At 39.1% G+C, this 22,940-nt stretch overlaps 3 protein-coding genes across 3 annotated transcripts; 1 reads left to right on the forward strand and 2 right to left on the reverse strand.

Moving 5' to 3' along the window:
- The first annotated feature begins 996 nt into the window (after positions 1-996).
- On the forward strand, positions 997-7,052 carry LOC149010402 (purple acid phosphatase 15-like). The gene is made up of 8 exons (XM_089161223.1): positions 997-1,356; positions 2,050-2,241; positions 3,325-3,658; positions 3,747-3,964; positions 5,190-5,380; positions 5,513-5,794; positions 6,073-6,279; positions 6,712-7,052. The coding sequence occupies exons 1-7, from the start codon at positions 1,068-1,070 to the stop codon at positions 6,232-6,234; spliced, it is 1,668 nt and encodes a 555-aa protein (XP_089017349.1). The 5' UTR covers positions 997-1,067; the 3' UTR covers positions 6,235-6,279; positions 6,712-7,052.
- A 1,447-nt stretch (positions 7,053-8,499) lies between these two features.
- On the reverse strand, positions 8,500-10,053 carry LOC149010403 (uncharacterized). The gene has a single exon (XM_089161224.1). The coding sequence runs from the start codon at positions 9,683-9,685 to the stop codon at positions 8,708-8,710; it is 978 nt and encodes a 325-aa protein (XP_089017350.1). The 5' UTR covers positions 9,686-10,053; the 3' UTR covers positions 8,500-8,707.
- Positions 10,054-11,233: 1,180 nt separating this feature from the next.
- On the reverse strand, positions 11,234-20,483 carry LOC149010404 (ubiquitin carboxyl-terminal hydrolase 2-like). The gene is given in 5 exon segments (XM_089163088.1): positions 11,234-12,352; positions 16,992-19,722; positions 19,725-19,854; positions 19,857-19,977; positions 20,307-20,483. Coding segments are annotated over 4 exon segments (3,168 nt in total). The 5' UTR covers positions 19,926-19,977; positions 20,307-20,483; the 3' UTR covers positions 11,234-12,114.
- Between the last annotated feature and the right edge of the window lie 2,457 nt (positions 20,484-22,940).

Raw genomic sequence — 22,940 nt, forward strand, 5'->3', positions numbered from 1 at the left:
GCAAGGTTTCGGTATCGAAACCTTATGGATGCAAAAAATCCCCGCTGGGAGACTCACCCACCACAACCAGATGTGCGACCCGGGTCGAACACCGGATTAGTCAAGGCAAAGCCTTGGAAACCGGGGTTGGTAACAAAAAAAAAAAAAAAATTAAACAACTACCAACCCAACAATCCACAAGGCACGTGGCAAGCCTAGAGAATGATTTTCAACTTTCACGAAACGATTGGCCCAGTGGGCCAGCTGGCATTGAGGATTCGGTACGATACCCGTGAAGAAGATGGGCTTTTCCACATTCACGGAGTGTTTGACGGCCCAATCTCATTGTGGGGCTCAACTGTCCATTCAGTCTCTCCATGGCCCACCATTGAGGCCAATAATGCAGCATCAAAAGTCCCAGTGGCCCCACACGAAACCCCGTTCCATGCAATCATCTCTCAGTTTTGGATACGCTCAGTGGGTCCACCCAAGCACACGTCACATTCCCCCTGTCTACTTCCACTTCCACCCAAAAAGGACAAAACATATCTCCAATTTCTCGGCAGATTCTCGTTTCGAATCCAAAACTCCAACTCTCAACCGTGGATTTCGTAACAACGGAATCTCCACCACACATTATCCAACTCAGATTTTGACTGAATTCGGTTCGGTTCTTGCCGGGTCTGAAAGCAATTGATTCTTCGTTGACTCTTGCATCAAGAGTCAACACAACCTGATTTTGTAATCTGACTTTGAATAGAAAAATAAGAAAAAGGGAAAACAATTCGAAAATTGAAATCCAAAAATAGATGGAGAAGGAAATCCAATCCAAGAAACTGGTTTGCGATGACTGTCATTCCACGTAAGCAAAACCAACAGGTTCAACCGCCGCTAACCGTCAAGAATGCCTTTGTCTTGTCCGAATATACCTGCGAATATTCTTTGTTACAGAAGGCCTTCGCCATACTTATATAATTTAAAAGGTTTATCGAACCGCTAAACCCTAATAATGTTCACCATATAGAGAAGGAAAGTGAAAATTTTGAATAAAAACAGAATGAAGGGAACCCAATAAACAATTCGATCAAATGGGAAGCTACAAAAGAATGGCGTCGGAGTTGATTTTCTCTGCAATTTTTTTTGTCATTTTTTTGTTTTTGGAGATTTTTACCGTCGTTCATGGCAGAATCCCGTCGACTCTCGATGGACCTTTCAAGCCCGTTACCGTTCCTTTTGATGAAAGTCTACGTGGGAATGCTGTTGATTTGCCGGACACCGATCCTCGCGTGCGCAGACAAGTTAAGGGGTTTGAACCAGAGCAGATATCTGTTACCCTGTCTGCGACTTATGATTCAGTTTGGATTTCTTGGATTACAGGTTCCTTCTATTCTTTTGCATGGTTATTTACTTATTTGATTTGGGTTTTATTTGAATCAGTGAGGTTGGTGAGTTCATGGGAAGACTCAGGTCTTAATTTTAGTGTTTGATAAAATTCCACTATGCCGACCAAAAGGAGTTTTGCTGTAGAGTTTTATTTCTCAAAACCAAAATCGTCATATGGGCTTCAGCGAATCTATGTTCCCTCAATGTTTTTTCGTCCTTCGAATCTATGACCATGTTTTCAAGGAATTTTTATATGTTATTTGGGGACTTCGCTGTACAAATCGAAAGGTTCTTTATAAATTGATCTACACATAAGATTTGTTCATGACCACTGATATTTATCCTTTCCCTTTTTTTCTCTTCCTCAAATTGGCACTGTGGATTGGTTATTGAGGATGATAGGAAATCCAGATGCTACAGAAATTATGTTGTAATTGTAGACATGATTTTTATTTCTCTGGTACTTTTGGGTTTTGAGTGAATGCAATGGATGTTAACTGTCTGGTTGCTTATTGGAATAATTTTTATCCTTTAAAGGCAGAGAATAATGGATCTTGTATTGGGTTCAGTATCATTGGTGGGATAATGCATAAACTAGGGAATTGTTGCTTATTCTTCAATTTTGGATTGGAATAACACTTCCAGTTGAGTTGTGACCAAGGATGCTCTTTTGGATTGAATTTGCAGGGGAATTTCAAATCGGGAACAACGTAAAGCCATTAAATCCAATAACTGTAGCAAGTGTTGTCCGTTATGGGACATTAAGATATCCATCAACACATGAAGCAACTGGTTTCTCTCTTGTTTATAACCAGCTTTATCCTTTTGAAGGACTTCAGAACTACTCCTCAGGAATTATCCACCATGTTCGTCTCACAGGTATTCTTTTTAACTGGATTTCATATCAATTCCTTAGTCTGCAAACCAAAAAAGAAAACTCTTCTCTGATAATTGTAGATCTTCTTGATGGTGAATTCAGTTATTGGTTTTGGGTTCTGACTCTGTTTTGTATGTTCCTTTTATGGTCTTAATTTCAGACCAGATCGTCTTTTGATCCTCCCTTTGCATACACGATTATGTGAACATTATTTTTAAGCCAAAAATAGTCATGGCTTCATGCCTACTTGATATTTATCATGAGTCATGCATGAAACTCGAGCATGATATAGATAATTTGAAAATAAATGTATATTTTTTTCAGGTTGACTGATGTGTATATTTCTGATAACAATCAAATAGTATTGGAAAATGATCTCCCAAATGATGCTTTCATCTTTGGTCGCGTCTGAAATGAAGGGTTGCTACTCAAAGAACCAAAATAACAAAAAAGAATATTAATTTGTCCCAAAAGTTGGATTAGTTGTTTTTGTAAAATTTATGTATAGATGATCGATCATCTATTATATCTCACTTTGAATTTTATAATGAAGATAATGTATCTGCCTGGGGCTCTTAAAGTCTCTTAAGGAGAGAAGAGATTTGGTTGTTTCTTTGGAATGTTCATGATTTAAAACCAGAAAATTGTTGGAGTCTAGGACTGAAAATGTTTCCTCTCATCCTAGGCTAGATATAAAACTGAATTGGCCTCTTGACCTCACAATTGACGTACATGAGCATACTTCTTTAAGTGATACTATTGAAGCAAAGAACTTATGAGTACTTGAATTGGTCTGACCTGCCCCTCTGGTTGTAGGGAATTCAGTCTGTAATACATTGATTATTTGCATAGATTATCTCCTGTTGGTTTCATTGCTTTTTTTATAGAACCATTGATCCTGCTTTCCTTCCAAAATTCTGAATTCAATGGTTTGAAACTCCTCTAACCACAACACCCTGACCCCCAAACCCAAAAAAAAGGGTACAGGGGGAGAATTTCCATTTGAAATCCCCCTCTTTCTTCCAATATGTTGCTCTTAAACAAAATTTGAAATTTTAGTTATTACCACTCGTCATGTTCTGCAGGGTTGAAACCTGACACAATATATTTCTATCGATGTGGAGATCCCTCTATATCAGCCATGAGTAAGATATATTCTTTCAAGACAATGCCAGTTTCTGGTCCCCAGAGTTACCCCTCAAAAATTGCCGTGGTGGGAGATCTGGGTCTTACATACAATACAACTTCTACAATTAGTCACTTGATGAAAAATACTCCTGATCTTGTTCTACTAATCGGTGATGTAACTTATGCCAACCTGTATCTTACAAATGGAACTGGATCTGACTGCTATTCTTGCTCGTTTTCGAATACTCCCATACATGAAACGTATCAGCCTCGTTGGGATTACTGGGGAAGGTAGTGAAATTCTCCTACAGTTTCAAAGAGCTTTCTTTCTATTTCTATGCTTGCAGCTCATATAACTTTCATGGGGTCTTGCTTTCAGATTTATGCAACCTCTGGTATCAAAAGTTCCAATAATGGTTGTGGAAGGGAACCATGAGATAGAACCACAGGCTGAAAACCTCACCTTCGTGGCTTACAGTTCTCGTTTTGCATTCCCTTCTAGAGAAAGTGGATCTTCATCAACACTCTATTATTCATTTAATGCAGGGGGAATCCATTTTATCATGCTTGGTGCCTACATTTCTTATGAAAAGACAGGTAATTCGTTGAGTTTAGCATTCTATCATTCCATATATGCATCTATGCTTTATACCATTATTTGTTGGAAAGTTTTAACTAACATTTACCTTATAGTCTTTATGCATCCCTGAGAAATATATATAAGAAATGGGTAGCCTAAGAAATAAAGGTTTTCATATTTTATAATGGCATTAGGAGAAATGGAGAGGAAAGACTTGCTTACCTAGGTCTCATCTCTTGTATGACATAAAGTAGAGATGATTGGAGGGCCAGGAACTGTGTAGTTGACCTGAGTTACTTTCTATGTTTTGGACTCCTGGTGCACTGTTGTGTTTCTTTTCTTCTGTTTTGTTTTATCTCTGTGTCAAAGGATCTGTGTAGCTGATGTTGCATGATGCTCTGATCACTTTTAGCGTGTAGTATGTTTCTATATAGAAATGGTCTAGAGATAATAATACCTATCTCTGTCCCCTTCAGTTGATCTTTTAGATGGTGTATCATGTGTAAGACAACCTAAAAGTAAACAGTGCCATATCTTAAATAACAGCATCTGTAAAAATAAGTGGACGTTGTTTATACGGTTTGGATGTCAGTGATTCATGTGTGATTCTGCTACCAATTTGGAATTTTACTGTATTTTTTCATTTTGAACATTGTCTTCCATCTTTCTTGAGGGTTGATGTATTTTATATACCGGGTCTTGGCTCTGTTGCCAATAGGTCATTGTACAGGCCAGCCTACTGTTTATCTTCATTTCTTGGCCCACACTGAGCTTGGGTTCCTACTGGGATCTGGGAACTGTAGCCCCTGAGGAATTATGAGTATAACTGGGAAGCTGTATCTTTTTTGTTTTCCCTATAAATTAGTAATGGTGGGGGTATTTAGGTTAATGAAATTCTCTGTAAACACAGAAGCCTGAAGAAGATTTGTTGCCAAAGTATGTATGTCCTCGTGTGATTGTTTGCTCTTTCCGTTCATTTATATACTCTGGCATGCACATACAAAAGACTGATAAACTTTCGATGTTTTACCATATTAAGGTTCTTATTGAAATTTTATTTGCCAGGTCAATTAAAAGTAAAACAGGGGGAAGAAAATTTAGAATTTCTAGCTTCACATCTAGCTGGATGCCTGAATAAAGATTGAATGGAAAATTTTCTTTTGGGTGAATAGAATGGAAATCTTTGTACCATCATCCAAGGATAGTTTACAAAATGATATTGACATATATTTTCCTTAACAGGGGAGCAATATAGGTGGCTGGAGAGGGACTTGGCTATGGTAGACAGAACTGTGACTCCATGGTTGGTAGTTACCTGGCACCCACCTTGGTATAGCACTTACAATGCCCATTATCGAGAAGTAGAGTGTATGAGGGTGGCGATGGAAGAGTTGCTGTACTCTTATGGTGTTGACATAGTTTTCAATGGACATGTAAGGCAACAACACATTTACGACAGCACCACTATTTACGTTCCGATGATGCTGATGGACCTTCCATAGAAGTTGCTTCATTTCATTTTTTTTGGGTATACTGAAGTTGCTTTATTTGGTGATGATCATCAGGTTCATGCCTATGAGCGGTCAAACAGAGTATTTAACTACACTTTAGATCCATGTGGTCCTGTCTATATCACGGTTGGAGATGGGGGTAATCGAGAGAAAATGGCCGTCTTACATGCTGATGAACCTGGTCACTGCCCAGATCCGTTGAGCACACCAGATGACATGGGTGGCTTCTGCGCCTTCAATTTTACCTCTGGACCAGCAGCAGGCAAGTTCTGTTGGGACCGGCAACCTGATTACAGTGCATACAGAGAAAGCAGCTTTGGCCATGGGATCCTAGAGGTGCTGTCTCTACCTTCTCTTGTACTACTAAAAATGATGGAAGATACTCACACAAAGGGAGAAAAAATTATAGAAGAAGCTCTCTAAGTAGCCAACTAATTAAAATTCAGGTCTTCTAACCACAGCAGAATTGGATTAGCTTGATCACCAAGTTCTTTTTTTTCCTTGAGCATTTGATTCTCCACTTACAATCCATTGTTTGCTTTTGAACTTCTAGGATAAGTAAGAGAAGTTGTTACTAGTGAAATAACATTTGATGGATAATTTGTGAATGGCAGGTGAAGAATTCAACCTATGCTCTGTGGACATGGCACCGGAATCAGGATACATACAACAGTGCCGGGGACCAGATTTATATTGTGAGAGACCTTGATAAGTGCCCTGTGAGACATTTAGTTGGTGATAGCAGGAAATTACGGGCGTTATTGAAAGACCAGTAAAGTACATAACTTGTAGGAAATACAGCATCATCACATACTACAGAGGTTAGAGCCAACTCAAACCTGTTTTGCCCGTTGCCATCCAAAGTAGCAGTTTAATTAGTTGTAGACTTAAAGAAAGCTGTCACAAGATTAGCTTTGTGACTGTACAATAGCATCTATATTTACACATCATAGAGGTTATTGAAAAGGAGCAAGCATAGAATGTATCATGTAGAAGTTTGGGATTTTCCCTTGGTTCTACCCAGGGGTTCTCTTGGGTTGTTTATGGTAAGGTTGTAACATTCAACAAAAACGTTTTCTAGTGATTTCCTGTATTTTTATAGAACAGAAACAACATAATCTTGTATGTTATTTTGTCTCTTGAAAAATGACCAAATGTATACTTTGTTTCCAAATTGTTTGCTGATAGGAATGGATACTGTAATCTTGGATAATAAAAAAATGACTGCTGGATTTTTTTTTAAAAATCTGCAGAGTTGGACAATAAAATGGAGAAGCTAGATATCGACGAAATAGGAATGCATCAAGTGCTGCTTAGATCAAATTCAATGGTTGACAATATGAATACGGGAGGGATGGATTGAAAAAAAAAACACCTTGGTGGAGATGAACCCATATATGAATTGCATTGTAACATTTCATTGATTTCTAGTTGGGATAATCCGAGGAAGGAACATTTTATCCTTGCTTTTTTGGGGTACCCAGGCATTACGAAGTGACTTCCATGTAAATCAATGTATCTACTAATTATCTATTTGATTTTTTTGAATAAATTCTTTGAAGGTTTCTTTGAGTCTTTAATACGCTTTTTCCTTGGGATATTCTAAAATTGGTATGAACTAGGAAGGATGGGATGGAAAACTAATATCTAATAAGAAAGATGGACAGGAAATACTATTTTAGATTATAATTCATTAGTTGTATAAATTTCCCCTTTGCCAAAAAAAGGTGTTTGAAATCTGAAACCCAATTCCCCATTCCCCAATGTACTTCTTATTGTCCATTCACTCGCTTCTGTTTCTTGCTAGTTCTCTCCAAAGATTAATCCCCAAGTGTATTAATTCTGATCTAATGATTAATAATTTATCCCCCATTATAATGTTTTTATTTTTAATTTCTCATTTAACTCTAACTCAGAGAACCTACATCGTCTTATCAGACAAAGTTCAAGACCTAACCTCCATCTCTCCTTGTATTTGATAATCACAAAATTATAATCTAATTAAACTCGATAAGGTAGTCATGTCTCCAATTTTTTCCCCGGATTTAACAGCTCCAACGGGATTTGTTTCTTCGCGCACGGTTTCTTCCAACTCACGGATCACTCAATCCTCTCTCAACGAAACTTGTATATATATATATATATTTCATGTTTATCCACTATCAGAGACCGCGAGAGGTAGATAACCAAATATATATCATCTCGATCCATATGAGGGGGTATGATATATATGGTGTATATGATATAGACGAAATTCGATATAACTATAAATATATATGAGGATTAATCGAGGTGTCTTTAAAGGTGGTGTTTAGAGATTTTTTTTTTTTTTTTACAAAGTTGATGCCAGTCATTGTGACTAGGGGGCACATGCCCTTTGGGAATGGGATTGGGGGGGGGTGGAGTGTGGAGGGAACGGACATTCGAACCACGGACCTCCTAAGACTTTAAGCGTCTAACAAGAGGCTGCCTCCCAATCCTAAGGGAATTTAAAGTGCTAAATTCTCTTATGAGAACATAACCTGGATAGTCTGATCCTCTTGTTTGAGATACCGATTGTGCGATACAACACCAATCCTTGTTGACTTAGTTATGTAACGATGAAACCAATGCTTCCAATAGCTCTCTTTCAATAGATTTACTGTTTACGAGGGGGAAAAAAGGAGAAATTCCCAGTTTGAGCTACCCTCTAAAATTAATACCACCCCCTGAGTTATTCAAGTTATTCAACAAACCCCTTATTACAAACACCATGGTCTCAGTTAGATTTTACTTGTTCATTTCCAATATTACCCTTATATCCTAAGTTTAAAAATCGAGAGGGAGACAAAAAATGAGTCAGGGTGGTTTTTTCACTTCTGAAAATTTTAGCTTGTTTACTTCAATACATAATTTTCTAATTTAAGAAGCCTATTTAATATATTCTTATCGGATTTGATTGATAAATTAGATAACTTAAGGAGTGGCATTAACTTTAGAGGCAACTCAAAAAGTGGCACTGAAAATTAAAAAATAAATCTCACCCAAAAATAATAATAAAGTAAAAATAAATAAATAAATAAACCCTGAATATTCCATCTAAATTATGAACTGAATATTGGCCTGGAATATGACTTTACATGTAAATCTTACAAATCAGGAATCAGCAAACAATAGGATTCTTTCTTTTTCTCTTCTTTTCTTGAGAGAGATTACTCACTTCTGGGTTCCTTGATTGGCGTGCGAAGATGAATCATGAGGGTTCCCCCATTAGAAGATATCAAGAATCTCCAAGATATAACCATTGCAGAGTGGACAATTCCCTCTTGATACCCAAAGCTCTCTCGAGCAAAGCCTGCAAAACGTATGCCCACAAGGTATGAATGCCGCACCTTTATGCCTCACCATACACACACAGCATACGTACTCTCCCCCATCTTCGTCCCCATCGTCTTCCTCGTCGTCTCCCGGCAATTCATCGGAACCCAGCAACGTTGATTCTTCGTCTGTCTCCTCCAGCAGTGCCATTAGCGAGATCCTCACCGGCGGCTCTTCCTCTGATTCTGCCTGTTGTTGTTGTTGTTGTTGTTGATTCGGCTCCGGTACAGCTGGTTCTGGTTCTTGTCTTACCTGCTCTATTACAGGACACGAATTTATGCTCTCCCGATCTACCTGCCGTTGCCGGTGCAGCTCTCTGCTCTCCCGATCCACCTGCCGTTGCCGTTGCCGGTGCATGTCTCTCTCCGTAGCTAATGCCGCCGCGAGCCTCATCATCACTGGTTCATTAGCAGCGGTCACGGCGTCGTGTTCCGTAACGTTGTTAGATCTGTTCCCTAGTTGAGAAGACTCAGAGATCGGTTGTGCCATGATTGGTTCTGAAATATGAAAACTGGAATCATCGTCGTCACTGTTGCCGGAGGAGGTCGCCCACGCGGCACTGGCACGGCGGATCCGTAGACGATCTCGGAACGATTTCCAGTTCTTCCGATGATGATGACTTTTGGTGCCTGATTCATCATTGATGACTTCGAAGAGTGTGCGGCTCACCGGTGGAACCCTAACTTGTCTCTTCTCTTCACCACTGAGAACTGCGCCTAGGGTTAAACCGGCGAGGGAATCTCTGTGGCCATCTTCATCGTTACTGAATGATCTTATAAGATTTTTTCTGAGATTCGATGGATCCACGACTGAGAGCTGACGTGTAAGCTTACGTCGATTACCTCCATTACTTCCACCACTGGTTTCCATTGAATTAAGGATTGAAGCTCAAGAACACAAGAAAACCAATCCGTACGAAAGACCCACTAGTATGAAACCAGTGTCGACATTAAGAAGCATGAAGATCACAGCTTTTTTTTTTATCAAAACGAGATGAAATGAGAGGGAAAGGAGAGACAGTGAGGGAAATGAGGTTTTTCCAATGTTGTATATGTATGTATCACTCTCCTCTCCCTCCCTATCTCTGTGATTTGGTTGTTGTTGTTGTTTCAATCTATCTCTCCCTCTATTTTGCCAGTTTTCTGATTTTAATTAATACCTGGTAATTTGCAAGCGAAAAATTGATAGAAAAGGTTACTGCTTTGTGATCCTCCGCCATTAACGGAAGGTAGAGAGCGTCTTCCGGTTTGGAAACATGGGTGTCCGGTTCCGAGTTTAGATTTTAGATTTATTTTAGAATTTAGATTAGACGATGGTCAAATGACCAAATTACCCTAGGCATTCTAGTACAGCTCAAACATCACATAAACAGTCTTTCATTGCTAAATCAAGAAAGAAATCCTCCATGGCATGCCAGTCATTCCAAGTTGTGAAGTCAATCCGGAAAAACAATGTGCTCTCTTGATGCTTTACAACCACACAAATGGAATTCATCTCGATTTATTATGTCCAGTATTCAAAATTGGATCCCATCCCCTGTTGTGCGGTTGAGAAGCGGAGAGCATATTGTTCTTTCGTGATGGAGATGTTATATGTACTCTTAACTACGCTCTAAGTTTTTATTCGTTCAGTAGAGGTCTATACTCCCTTCACACCTTTGCACCACATATTAGGAAGGTGGGATCCCTAATGGCTCCTTGTGGCTTTTCGTAATGTATGGTAGAGAGGTTTAAGAGAAGCACAACTTCCACCTATCAAGGTGGAGGATTTGGATTCCTGTGTGCTTTTTGTTTGGATCTCAAGTCATGACATGACATGTAACATTTTTTAGATCCATCAACTATAATTCCATGATGAAAGGGCTTGTTTAGTTATCTGAATCCAAAGATTGATTTGAAATCATGAATTAGAGATATATATACATGTCTGGTTGTAAAGCATCCCTGGATTCACGAAATCCACGAATTTCACTTTATTACCTAAAAACGTGAATTATGCCATTCTTGGGTGTTGGGTGAAATCCAGGATTCCACCATAAGTATAAAATTGATGAATCTGCAGATTCACGCGGAGTAACCCAATGGAACTCTGTGAACTTCGATAGATTTGAGGCTAACCAAATAATTAATTTTTTGAACCATGAATCTATAGATTGGAAATCTCATTTTATTTCAAATCCCTATATTCATGTAACCAAACAGGCCCTAAAGGACTATTGAAACGCACTGAAAAGGGATATTTTTGAGAACTTTGGTCACTTTACTAGAAGAATGGGATCCAGTTTAAATCCTTTTCGAAGATTATGATGATTGCTACCTTGGAGATTTCATTCTAAGATCAGTTTCTAGTGTATCGATTCCAAGTTTTGTCATTTGAGTTCATCTCTCAATGTAAAGGAAGTAGAGGGCTATCAGCTTCAACCATGGAACTTGAGGCAGTAACGCATGGAATGATTGTTAATTCTAACTGTTTGGCAACAGTTTCAAGCTCTCAAAGGCTTTGGATCTTCACTTGACTGGTCCAGTCATAGTCTTTGTTATTGAGATTTTCCAGTTAGCTTCTTTTGTCTCCAGAATGTCTTGACAGACTTTCTGGCGAGGGGTGCTCGTCGTTTCCTATTGGTCTAGATTTTGGTGGGGATTTTCCCTGTTGTTATTATGTGATCTTCTTGATCACCAACCAGGCTTGGAGTGGTTTACTTTATGGAACCAGGTTATGTTTATGCTCATCTTGTCTGAACTGAATTGACAGAAGCAAAGATTAAGAGAAGAACCAGCCTATTGCCATGGAACATTTGAGACACAGGTGACTACTTCCAATAATTCTGCAATGAAGCCACAACCATATCAATGATATTTTATGAAAGAAATATAGATGGCATCAGGCTTAATGGGGGTTTTCTATCAAACAGGCGAAAGACAGAATAAGGCGATAAAATGTGCTTTCTCTATTAATGGTGGGAATTTGATCAGCATAGGTACCAAAAAATGGTTGTATTACTGACTCATATGAATACATTAGTTTCTTTTTCCCATGACTTAATTCATTTTGTATGTATCTACTGAAAGTAAACCCTTAACCCTCTATAATTAGTGAAACAAAAGTACAAAACTCACTTTTGCAGGTTTCTGACAAATGAGAATGAAATCATCCTGGGATTTATAATGTTGTATTAGTCACCCCTGCTCCTCAAGTCCTCTATTGTTATCCCTTGTCTTCGGTTGAGGGGGGTTGGAAGCTTAGTTGCAGCCAAGCTCAGTAACACTGAACAAGCGAATGAATGAAAATGAAAAGAATCTTCACATTTTTTCATAAAAGAGGATATATGCCTCAGTCTTCAGGACTTCTGCCAGCGAAACCTCATGAACAAAAGAGTCACTGGTATAATACCATGTTGATTCACCACTGAAATGCTCAGTTCTGTTTTGGCTTTTATTGCTTCGCACATATGCAATATAATGGCCTCCATGCATGGTCCCTGAATGAACCACCACCCCAAGTAGGCGGTATTTACACCGATGTGCCTCTTCTTCGCACCTGAAGAAAGACCAATGGAAGAAAAAGAGGTCAATAATCCGACTTCCAGTTCATGCTGGAATGCACACACCAATTCGCTTTACAATTAAATGAAGAGTTGAACCTCTTATCTATTGTAAGAAGTCAGTGGAATACTAAGTAAAACTGAAACCCTTTAAAACATGCCAGTAGATATCATTTGATGTATTTGATTCTGGACCCTTGGGAGATATTCCAGGTTGGATCCCTCACCTTGTCATTTGTGCCTTGTGTTCAATCATTTTCAAGAACTCCGCAAAGGCGTGAGGGTGTAATGAGGGGGCAGAGGAAGTCAAGAGGAAAAGGGCATAGCATCCAACCTACTTTTAATCTTATTGTTTTAGTACCCAGTTTCTTGCTTGCTATAATAGCTGTTGCTGTTGCACTATGCTTCGCTTCCTCTAAATTAGTTGTTTTATTATATTGAAAAAATAAACATAAACTTCTAGTTTTGTATTGTTACTGTAGAGGAATACAAAAAGCATCTCAATGGGTTAACTTTCAAAAGCAGCAAAGGATAATAAGTTGAACAGAACTTCCTTGAATTTCAATGAACCATGAAAAGAATATGACCATTGACAATTAAACAGAATCTGCTAATCTTCATCTACCAAGAAAAGTAAAATCTTGCAAGAGTTTTTAACAATTAGAACTTATTGTAAGAAAACTACACCAATTTCCATGCCAATAAGACTGCAAAAATGCATATATTGGAATGTGCATCCACAAATAAAATGTTCATTGAATCAGATATAATAACAAAAAAAATATAATTAAGTGAATATGGCGGCATTTTTATCACAAGAAAAGACACACTTGTAACTTTTTTGCCATTGAAAATTATAATTTTGGCTAGCAGCGTGAAGGTCTCTGACACTGATTAGCATCACATATTCACATGTAAGAAATCATACAAGATGTTTTCATTAAGAATCATGTGATGGCAAGAGATATTGAGACATCAGGGAGCAATCTCAACCACTGTAGAACCAAAGGCAAAAGCCAATCTTCCATTCATCACATAAATCTAAGCTATAGCCCCTTATAAACTGTTATAGAAGACTCAAACCCAAAAAAGGAAAGGTGTTAACCAGTCCAAAACTGTTGAGGTAACTTGAACTATCTACGAAACAGAAATAATAAAGGAAAGAGAGAGACTGATAAAGCTGGACTCCTAAAGAACTATCCTAGTCTAAGTAACACAACAACAAATGATAGCATATGCAAAATCTTGTATCCAACCCTTTTATCCACATTTTAGGCCTATTATAATATAAACCAATTGGACCAAGTGCCCAACATGTAAAGTACCCAACAGAAATTTGATTTTACCACAATAAGTCCATTTTTTACAAATTATATGCATCATCGTCCATCACCCCACACCTCCAAATAATCAAGTGACCCTACTAAGAGGTTAAAACTAGGCTTATGTGTAGGATGCCAAGCAGTTTCATGATAACTATGTGTTGACATGGTCCATGATAGATACCCATTTCTTGACCCTCAGATTTCTCAGAAAATAGTAATAGAAGCAGCCTTTGTGCACCATGTTTGCAAAAATCCCTGGTGTTTTGCATCTCAGAAACTAACTAAATTCAAGTTTCTCATATCTTTCAATAATAATACCACACCTCAAAGCGATTGTTTTCGATATCTTGGTTCAATCATAAATAAAAAAGATGATATAGAGGATGATGTTTCCCAAAGGAATTAAATACAGTAGATGAAGTGGCGAGGGGAGTCCGGGGCCTTATATGATCGACATATGCCTTTAAAACTCAAAAGGAAATTTCTATAGGATAATTATTCGACCAGTTATGATGTATGGTGCAGAGTGTTCGGCTATTAAAAAGCATCTTATAGATAAACTCATTGTAGCATAAATGAGATGCTAAGATAGATGAGTGGCAAAACTAGGAAGGATAAAATAACGATCATATTAGAGCTGGTATGGGAGTAACTCCAATAAGTGATAAGCTATGAGAAAGTCGGTTGAGGTTGCATGACCATGTTCAACAAAGGCTTGTAAATGCTTATATGGAGAAGTGATATAATCTAGATTAAAGAAATTAGAAGAACTAGGGGCAGACCAAAGATAACCTTAACAGAAGTGGTGAGAAAGGATATTGATAGCTAAGGCTTTGTATCTAGCATGACCTCAAACAGTGCTGATTGGAAGGCAAGAGTCCATGTGGCCGACTCCATTTAGTTGGGACAAGGCTTCTTGTTATTGTTGTACCACACCTACTAATATTTTAAACAGTATTTTCAACTACCTTTGCCTTCAAACTGACATCAAATGACATTAAATAGAAGTCGGCAGAGCAAGCAAACCACCCTAAGCATACAATAGATTTTGAAAATGATAGCTTATGTAAAATCCATCCACCAGTAAATGAGACTTATTTAAAAAATCAATGGTGCTTCAAGAACATATGCTCAAATATATCAAGGCATAAGTATGGCCAAAACTGCGAGCAACACCAACAAGTCTTCGAGGGTCAAACTCTCCAAAAATATAACATAAACTTTAGTGCCACACAATTTATGAAACCCCAACCCCCCCCCCCCCAAAAAAAAAAAAAAATAAAAAAATAAATAAAGCCGAATAGGATCCACATTGTTGTAGAAGGACCAAATCGAATAAGATCCACATTGTTGTACAAAGGCCATACACTGAAGACAAAGTTTATGGCTTTGGTCCACATACCTCTATTGGTGCAGAATCTTCTCCATTCCCAAGTCTACCATCCATGCAATGGAATCTTTATTTTGTGCTTTCCTTTGGAAAGAGCAAGAAGCTTTGCACTTCATCCATTTGGTTAGTTGGTCCACCATCTGCCCCCTACCTCCGAAGGTGGCCTGGGAATCCGCCAAATCGTAGGTGTTAAATTAGCTTGCCTTCTCAAACTTGGAAAATTGCCTCAAAGCATGACTCTTATTTGGGTTGGGTGGGCCGGTGGGTCCACTCGTATCTCCTCCGGTCATATTCCCTCTGGACTGTTTCTATTCCCTCCAACCCTTCATGGGTCTGGAGGAAAATTCTCTTGCTGCGCTCTCGCACCATTTCCACTATTTCCACCTCAATCTCGACCGGCTCCTCCACCTCCTTCTGCCTTGACCCGTGGCATCCGATGGGGATTCTCTTTAACTACTTTGTCCCCCGCACAGTTTATGATTCCCGCATCCTCAAATCCACCCCCTTATCAGCCTTCATCTCCAACGGATCCTGGATCCCTTCCCCCCTGCCCATTCTCACACATGTTTGGGAATCCCTCCCTCCCCTTTCCAATTCCCCTTGAGACATCAAACATCACCATTTGGCTCCCTTCTCCCACCAAATCCTTTTCCACCTCTTCGGCCTGGAACCTTCTCAGACCCCACAACCCCAAACCTCCCTAGCCCCCCTTGGTTTGGTTCAAAAACCACATCCCCCGTCACTCCCTTACCCTTTGGAGAACCCTAAACCTTGCCCTCCCCACCCAATCCTTCCTCATTGGCCGCCACATCCATGTCAACCCCAACTGCATCCTCTGTTGGTTTGGAATGGAAAACCTTGAGCATCTTTTCTTCACTTGCCTTTCTCCAAATCAATCTGGGGAAAAGCCATTACTTCCATTTGGCCATGTTCGAGGCGTTCCTTTGGGTTTGAGCGAGACTGGTCTTGGATTTTGAGAAACTTTTCAGGATCTTCCATTTGCGATCAGATCGGAAAGCTAGTGTTTTGTGGCTTTATCCATCATTTTTAGTGGGAACGCAACTTCTGTAGATGGACTTCCAAATCTTGCTCTATTGATATGATTTGGAATGCCATCTATTTCGATGTTTCTTCTAAACTGTTAGCTATCCCCCACCCCCTGTTGATGATATCCCAAGGAACAGGCTTATTGTTGTCTCCTAGGGTCTCAATTCTTCTTTTCGGTCTTCTAATTAAAGACCTTGGTTGTTTTTTCTTTTTCTCATTAATATAATTATTTATTCATCCAAAAAAAAAAGTTTATGGCTTCATTTCTGGCCAATCTAGACAAAATAATATCCAAGTTGCTGGATTGATCATTCCAACAAAGAGAAAAATAGATATTTCAAAATATAAATAATGAATAAACGAGGGGAAAATTGAGGTTTGGAGAGAAATGAATAAGAAACCAAACATGCTTGGTCCATGGAAAGGTGTGAAAATCAGAAATTTAAAGAGAGAAAAAATAAATCTAAAACCCACACATGGATATGACATTCTACTACTACTCAGCTAGAACTTTGTCTCTTTAAGTTAAATTTCAGAGTTTGATATTTTGGGTCCAAAGGAACTTCCATGTGGTTCCTTCTCTGCATGACCTCTGATGTAGGCATGAAACTGTTCTGCCTGTATCCATGTACCATAGGAATCAGCTAATTCAAATTGTCTGAGTCAGAAATGAATCTGCAAATAGATTCTGCCTCATGTTTGATAGAATAGATGAGAAAAGAGCCACAGTTTAGCAACTGTTTGCAAAAGAAGAAGAGCAGTAGGAGGAATAACAGCAAAAATAAGGTGATTATGATGATAATGACAAAAAAATATATATAAATAAAAAAATTGAACTAAATAATTAGAAAGTCTTCAAAAATCAACATGTACCTGGGGTCCATATAAGGCCAAAGATCGATCATTTCTTCAAAACTAACATGACCGCTAAGTTTGTTTAAGCGGCCACGATAATCTTGACTGAATCTCTTAAGATGAATGGTCAGGATAGGTGGGGCCTTATTGATGAGAATCCTCTTAGTGGCATCTCTCATTGCCTTCACATTTTTTGAGTCTGCTTCCCCATCCTCACTCTCAACTGAGTCACAATCCTTAGGCTGCACCTGAACAGTTTTGCATTGGATACAGTTATTACGCTCATCCATATTACACAAGTCACCGGTTTGAATGCTTGATTGATTGGGATTTGAATTTTCCAACTGCTCCTGAGCTGTATGGTTTGAAAAACCAGGTTTGTTGTCTCCTTGGTTTACAAACTCTGAATTTGTCTCCTCTCCCTTCCGACAGTTTTCAAGCTCAGTGCAATTATGGTTTGAACTGTCAAGTCCCTCATTATTTAGAGGTAAGCTTTCAGCCGTAATTCTGGAAAGAGTAATGTTTTCAAGCTTTCCATTGTACAAATGACTGCATTTATTGAGATGCACAGGCCCGTTTATACTAGTTCTTGGTTCTGTTTTCTGCAGACACCCTATATCTTTCATCCTTTGGTGTCGTAAAATCTTGGAACAGTTTTCACAGTGCCAGGAATGCTTGTCAGCGAGAAGTTCAGGCTTTGTAAAATATGTTAAGCACCTACTGATGGAAACTGGCGCATCTGTATCATCAACTTCATCTAGATCAGTGTCACAGCTATTTCCATATATAATACTCGTTTCTGTCATTTCACTTGCTTGTAACTCGCTCATGTCACCTGACCAGGATTTTGTACTGGGACCAGGAACCATCTCGGGCTCATTAAATAACTCCCCAAAGCCATCAAAGCTTAAATCGTCTTGTTCGCAGCTTGCAAGAGATGTGGAGGTCTCACCTTCGTTTCTCATGATCTCTCCAGCAGTAGTAGAATTTTTATAGGGAAGCAACAAAACTTCAGAACTTCGAACCTGTAAAGGGAGCTCATCTTCACAAGAATTGCCCTGAGAAGAATAGAAGTGCAAACTCGTTTCACTATTAGATGAGCAACCCTGGTTCAGCAATTCCAAACTGTCACGCGACATGCCATTCTCAATAACTTGCTTGTTTCCAGGATCTTGAATAGCTGAGGTATCATGGTTTTCTGGAACTAAATGGTGCTCAGCAGCAACTTCAACTGGTTGTGCATAACCTGGACATGGAACACCATCTGAGTATCCTGTTGTCTGCTCTGCGACATCCTCGTTGACCTGCTTTTCTCCAGAATCTCGAGCATCTGAGACATCTTGATCCTGAGGAATCGAAACTGGGAATTCGGACATGTTACCTGTTTCACAGTAATCCAACCAAGAAGAATCATCAATTGAAGCCACTGAATTTTCAGCGACAGGTACACTTTCAATGTAATCCATCCAAGACAAACCATCAATCGAAACATCTGGTTTTTCAGCAACAGGTACACTTTCAATGTAATCCATCCAAGAAGAATTATCAGCTGTAGCCACTGACTGGTTGACAACAGGTTTGCTGGATGCCGAAAGAGAAGAACTATTGCTTTCTGATGTTCCAGGATCCTGCTCATGCTTTGGCAATATTGGGGAGAAATTAGTGTTCTCCTTTAAATGTGTTCTCCCACCTTTCTTTGGATGCAACTTCATTTTCCTGGGTCTGGGCACTGTAGATGCCCTTCTTGGTGTAGATTTTTTAGTTGGCACTGGCAATGAGAGATCCAAAAAGGGTTCAAAAACAACTGATGAATGGCCACACTCCATGCAGCAAACAGTACTTGAGAGTTGCCCCCCAAAAATTGCATCTACAAAAGTCGGACCTTGATCTGAAGTGGCTCCATCTTCTCCAGAACATTTCCTCAATTTTCTCGCTCCCAACTGCTCGGCGCACAACCCATCAAGCAAGCACCGGAGCAATTCATGGCTGTCCTGTTGCTGGTACCCCCTAAATTGGGGAGCTTTGCTACAGATGCACCCAAAGAAGGCCTTTGGGCTTATCACACTCCCTGATTCTGCTTCCAAACTTATTTCACTGAAAAGCTTCTTTAAAGCCATAGTCATGGGTCCAGCAGGCGAGTTTAACTTCATAAAGTAATCCCGCAAAATACCAATGGCAAAAAGGTTCTGCATCACTGAATTGAAGAAGCAGGTATTTCCAAGGTTAGCCAAGCCCTTTACTCTATAACCACCATCTACAATTCCTGATCCAGTGTTGTTTAAAATCGAACTGTTCCCAGCACTACTATTACCAAACCAAACATCTTCGACATCAGGTGAAGCTCCTACGGAGGATTGACCCTTTATCAATTTCACAACATCCAATAAAATATCTTTCTGCTCACCATTGTCTTCTAATCTTTCTACTGGAATTAGCGAATCACATCGGAAGCACCAGCGAAGTTGAGGGTTGTCAAATTGAATAACACACGAATGACGATATTGTCTGGCATGCCTAGCAGCATGACTTTGGGGTGTAGTTGGCAAACCAACCCCTCCACAAGCAAAATGCCCACAGTCCAAGCACATCCAAATCGACTTGCAATCCGATTGTGCATTCATGTGACCTGATCCTTTCTTCTTCCCAGCTTTACCCTTGCCCTTACCTGACCTCCGATCAACCACATCTTCCCTACAGTCTTCACACCTAACAGATTCCACTGAACCAATTTTTGAAGAGATTTTCCCAAATCAACACCCTCACTAAGATGGACACATGACTTTCTCTCATTAACTACTACTACTCCAGCACTTCCAATTTCATCCGTTTGATTCAAGTTCGGGGTAATGGCTTTAGGAGAAGCTGAGGAAACTGGCTTAGGGAAACTGGCTTAGAGGAAACTGTCTTCTCCTTCTGAGTGCTTCGTGCCTTCTTTTTAGCCTTTTTCCCCATTAGTACTAAATCAATCCAACAGAATTGAGCACACTAAAGATTTCCAAGTCAACTGGAAAATATAGAAAACGAAAAAAAAGGCATTATACGGGGGAAGAAAAGTGCAAAAACACCAAACCAGCCCAGCAAAACTGCTTCAACAATCAGAGTTTAATCGGAAACAAACAATCCAACACCAATTATACGCCAAAAAGCGTCAGAAAGAACAGATTCTGAAAACCCATAAGTAGATTCGTCTTCTCGGATCAACAAAGATACTACTTTCGCATCAATAACACAAATTAGGAATTCAATCCAAAAGAAAAAACGGAAAAAAGGCATAGATTAGATAGTAGGAAAAAATATAACTAGATAGATAAATTAAGGGGAAAAACTTCTCACCTAGAAATCTGAATGCAGAAGCAACGGAGATTACTTGAAGAGTCTACAATCGATATGCATTACTGTTTGGAGAGAGAAAGCAAGAGGAATCTCGTTTTCTTATATAAGATTAGAATCTGATGTAAGGATTATAGTCGAGTGGCGTGTTCTTTTATATTCACATCTCTGCTCAATGTTTTTTTTTTTTTTTTTTTTTTTTGGTAGAAACATCTCTGCTCGTTGTTGGCCCGTTGGGGAAGAGAGAGTTGGAAAATAAAGGGTGGGTGAAAACCGGAGAGTCACAGGAGAATCGCGGTTATGTTAGGTTAAAGTAAAACAGTAAAAACTCTTCAATAAAACAGAGGCCCATAAATTTTGATTTATTTTGTCAGCATTTAAAGATAAATCAATACCCATATTGTATAGTTTTTTTTTTTTTTATATGAGGTTCATCTTGGCCATTTTACGCGCATCATGATTACATCTTAAAGGGAGCTTTTATATAATTAATGCCACTGAATGGGTGCGAACCCAAGACCTCCCTTTAACCGCTTTAGTAACCCATTATTGACAAAAATAAAAGGAGCATTAAGATAAAGAATCCAGACTCATTGATGAAAATGATCTGTCTATGAGCTATGATCAAGTCCATATAATGTCACCTCCTGGTCAAAGGAAAACAATGTGCTTGGTTGATAGTTTTGGAACTACTCATTCTTTACCACCCAAAAAATAAATCCACCCATTAAATGGATGGGCCCACTTATAAACAATAAAAATCAAAAGTAAAATTTTAAGTGGGCCCCACCAAGTACAACTTGGTTCAAAATCATAAAAAAGGCACGTTGTTTTTTCTTATGGGAATTCGTTTTTTTTTTTTTTTTTGTAAGGTGATTTCATTCAAAAGAGTTAACAGAAGAGGAACAAAAGCCTGGCTCTAAAGCAAGCACATCTTGCAACCAGGGGGAGCTCACAGACCAGAAACGCCTGGAACCAATAGAAATGCCACGCAGGGCCAAGGAGTCTGCAACAATGTTGGAAGAGCGCGGAATAAACTCAAAACGAACACAAGCTGAAGAAGCAAGCTCCAATATATCATCCACCAATGAAGTAGCTGCCAAAGGAGTATCTGCTTCCCCAGTGAGAGACTTAACAGCAACCAATCAATCCGATTCAACAATAATTCTAAGGTATCCCGCATCCAATGCAGATTGAAGACCAGCCTTAATGGCTTCAAGCTCTCCAGAAAAGCTTGAACTCATCAGCACCTCATCCGAAAACACCAAAAAAATCTCACGGTTACTTGATCTCCCAATAACTCCAATGCCCCCACTAATTGTTGAATCCATAAATGCAGCATCTGTATTGATTTTAATCCAGACCCTCCTCCGAAGGGAGCCAATCGCGCAAAGGGGGGGGGAGTATTTGGTAAGGCAGCGAGGTTCCAAACTGATAAGTACTCTGAGCATGCTATAGAAGCTTTAGAAATCACCTCTTGAGGAGCCGTATCAATACCATTAAAGATGAGCTTGTTTCGTGCTAGCCATATAGACCAAAGAATGAAAGAAACTTGACCGAAGAGTTCAGTGCAAAGCCTTTTATCATTCCTTTGAATTACACACCAAGCTGAAAGCCAATTTGCAACATATGAGTCTGCTGAACTATTAATCCTTAGAGCAGGTTGAGAGCCGAACCATATAGCTTTTGCATAAGGGCATTGAAAGAATAAATGGTCCGTTGACTCAGGAGCATAACCACATCTAGAACACGTTGTTTCTATAGGAATTTGTCTACGGAACAGGGCAGTGGTGGTAGGTAGGCCATTTGCGCACATTCGCCACATTAGAAACTTGATCTTAGGGAGTGTAGCAGAGTTCCAGATCAGTTTCCACATGGAGGGAGAAATCCTCATATGAGAATGGTGAGCAGATGAAGATGGCCGACTATTAAGCTGCCTCTGTTGCTCATTGTAGATCATGATGTAAGTGCTTTTAACCGAGTGGTTTCCAGATGAAGAAGGTCCCCATACTTGAGTATCATAACCTCTTAATCTTGTTGGCCTGATTTTCATAATGGAATGTATATCTTGAGCATTTAACAGCAATTGCAAAAGTGGGAGATTCCAACTTCCCTCATTGGATAGCAGCTCTTGGACCATTCTAAGTTGACAATCAGATGGTCTTACAGATGTAATATGATAATTTGGGTTGTCAGGTACCCATGCATCATCCCATATGTGAATAGACGAACCATCACCAACACTCCATAGCAGTCCTTTAAGCATCACATCTCTGCCGGCTAAAATACTTTTCCTTCTCATGGGAATTGTTAATCACCAATAGGGGTTTGGTAGAATGGTTAAAAATCTGACTTCTCAGTAGTTATGACAATTTAATCCTAGTGAATCAGATGTGGAGTGCCTTAACTTGGTGTATATGGAATACTAGGAATACAACACTCTTTAAAGGGATTGATGCATCTATTATGCATACAATGACTACATGATCTTTTTTATGTGTAGATATACAATCTCATATTATGGAATTCCAAATGATTCATGGGGAACCTTATCCAAGGCCTAGTCATAACATTTCTGAATAACTTGTTATTTTTCAAATTTTTGTTGATGGATATTGAGATAATACTTCAAACAAA

This window comes from Hakea prostrata, chromosome 7 (genome assembly GCF_041222555.1).
Source record: "Hakea prostrata isolate BN-2017 chromosome 7, UWA_Hpros_2, whole genome shotgun sequence".
In the NCBI taxonomy this organism is placed as follows: domain Eukaryota; kingdom Viridiplantae; phylum Streptophyta; class Magnoliopsida; order Proteales; family Proteaceae; genus Hakea; species Hakea prostrata.

What these genes read in the sequence shown, in the direction of transcription:
- LOC149010402 (XM_089161223.1), top strand. Translation starts at nt 1,068, where the DNA reads ATGGGAAGCTACAAAAGAATGGCGTCGGAGTTGATTTTCTCTGCAATT. An exon ending in CGTTGGGATTACTGGGGAAG is followed by an intron (nt 3,659 to 3,746) that starts GTAGTGAAATTC and finishes TCTTGCTTTCAG; the next exon opens with ATTTATGCAACCTCTGGTAT. An exon ending in CATTTCTTATGAAAAGACAG is followed by an intron (nt 3,965 to 5,189) that starts GTAATTCGTTGA and finishes TTTCCTTAACAG; the next exon opens with GGGAGCAATATAGGTGGCTG.
- LOC149010403 (XM_089161224.1), bottom strand. Translation starts at nt 9,685, where the DNA reads ATGGAAACCAGTGGTGGAAGTAATGGAGGTAATCGACGTAAGCTTACA.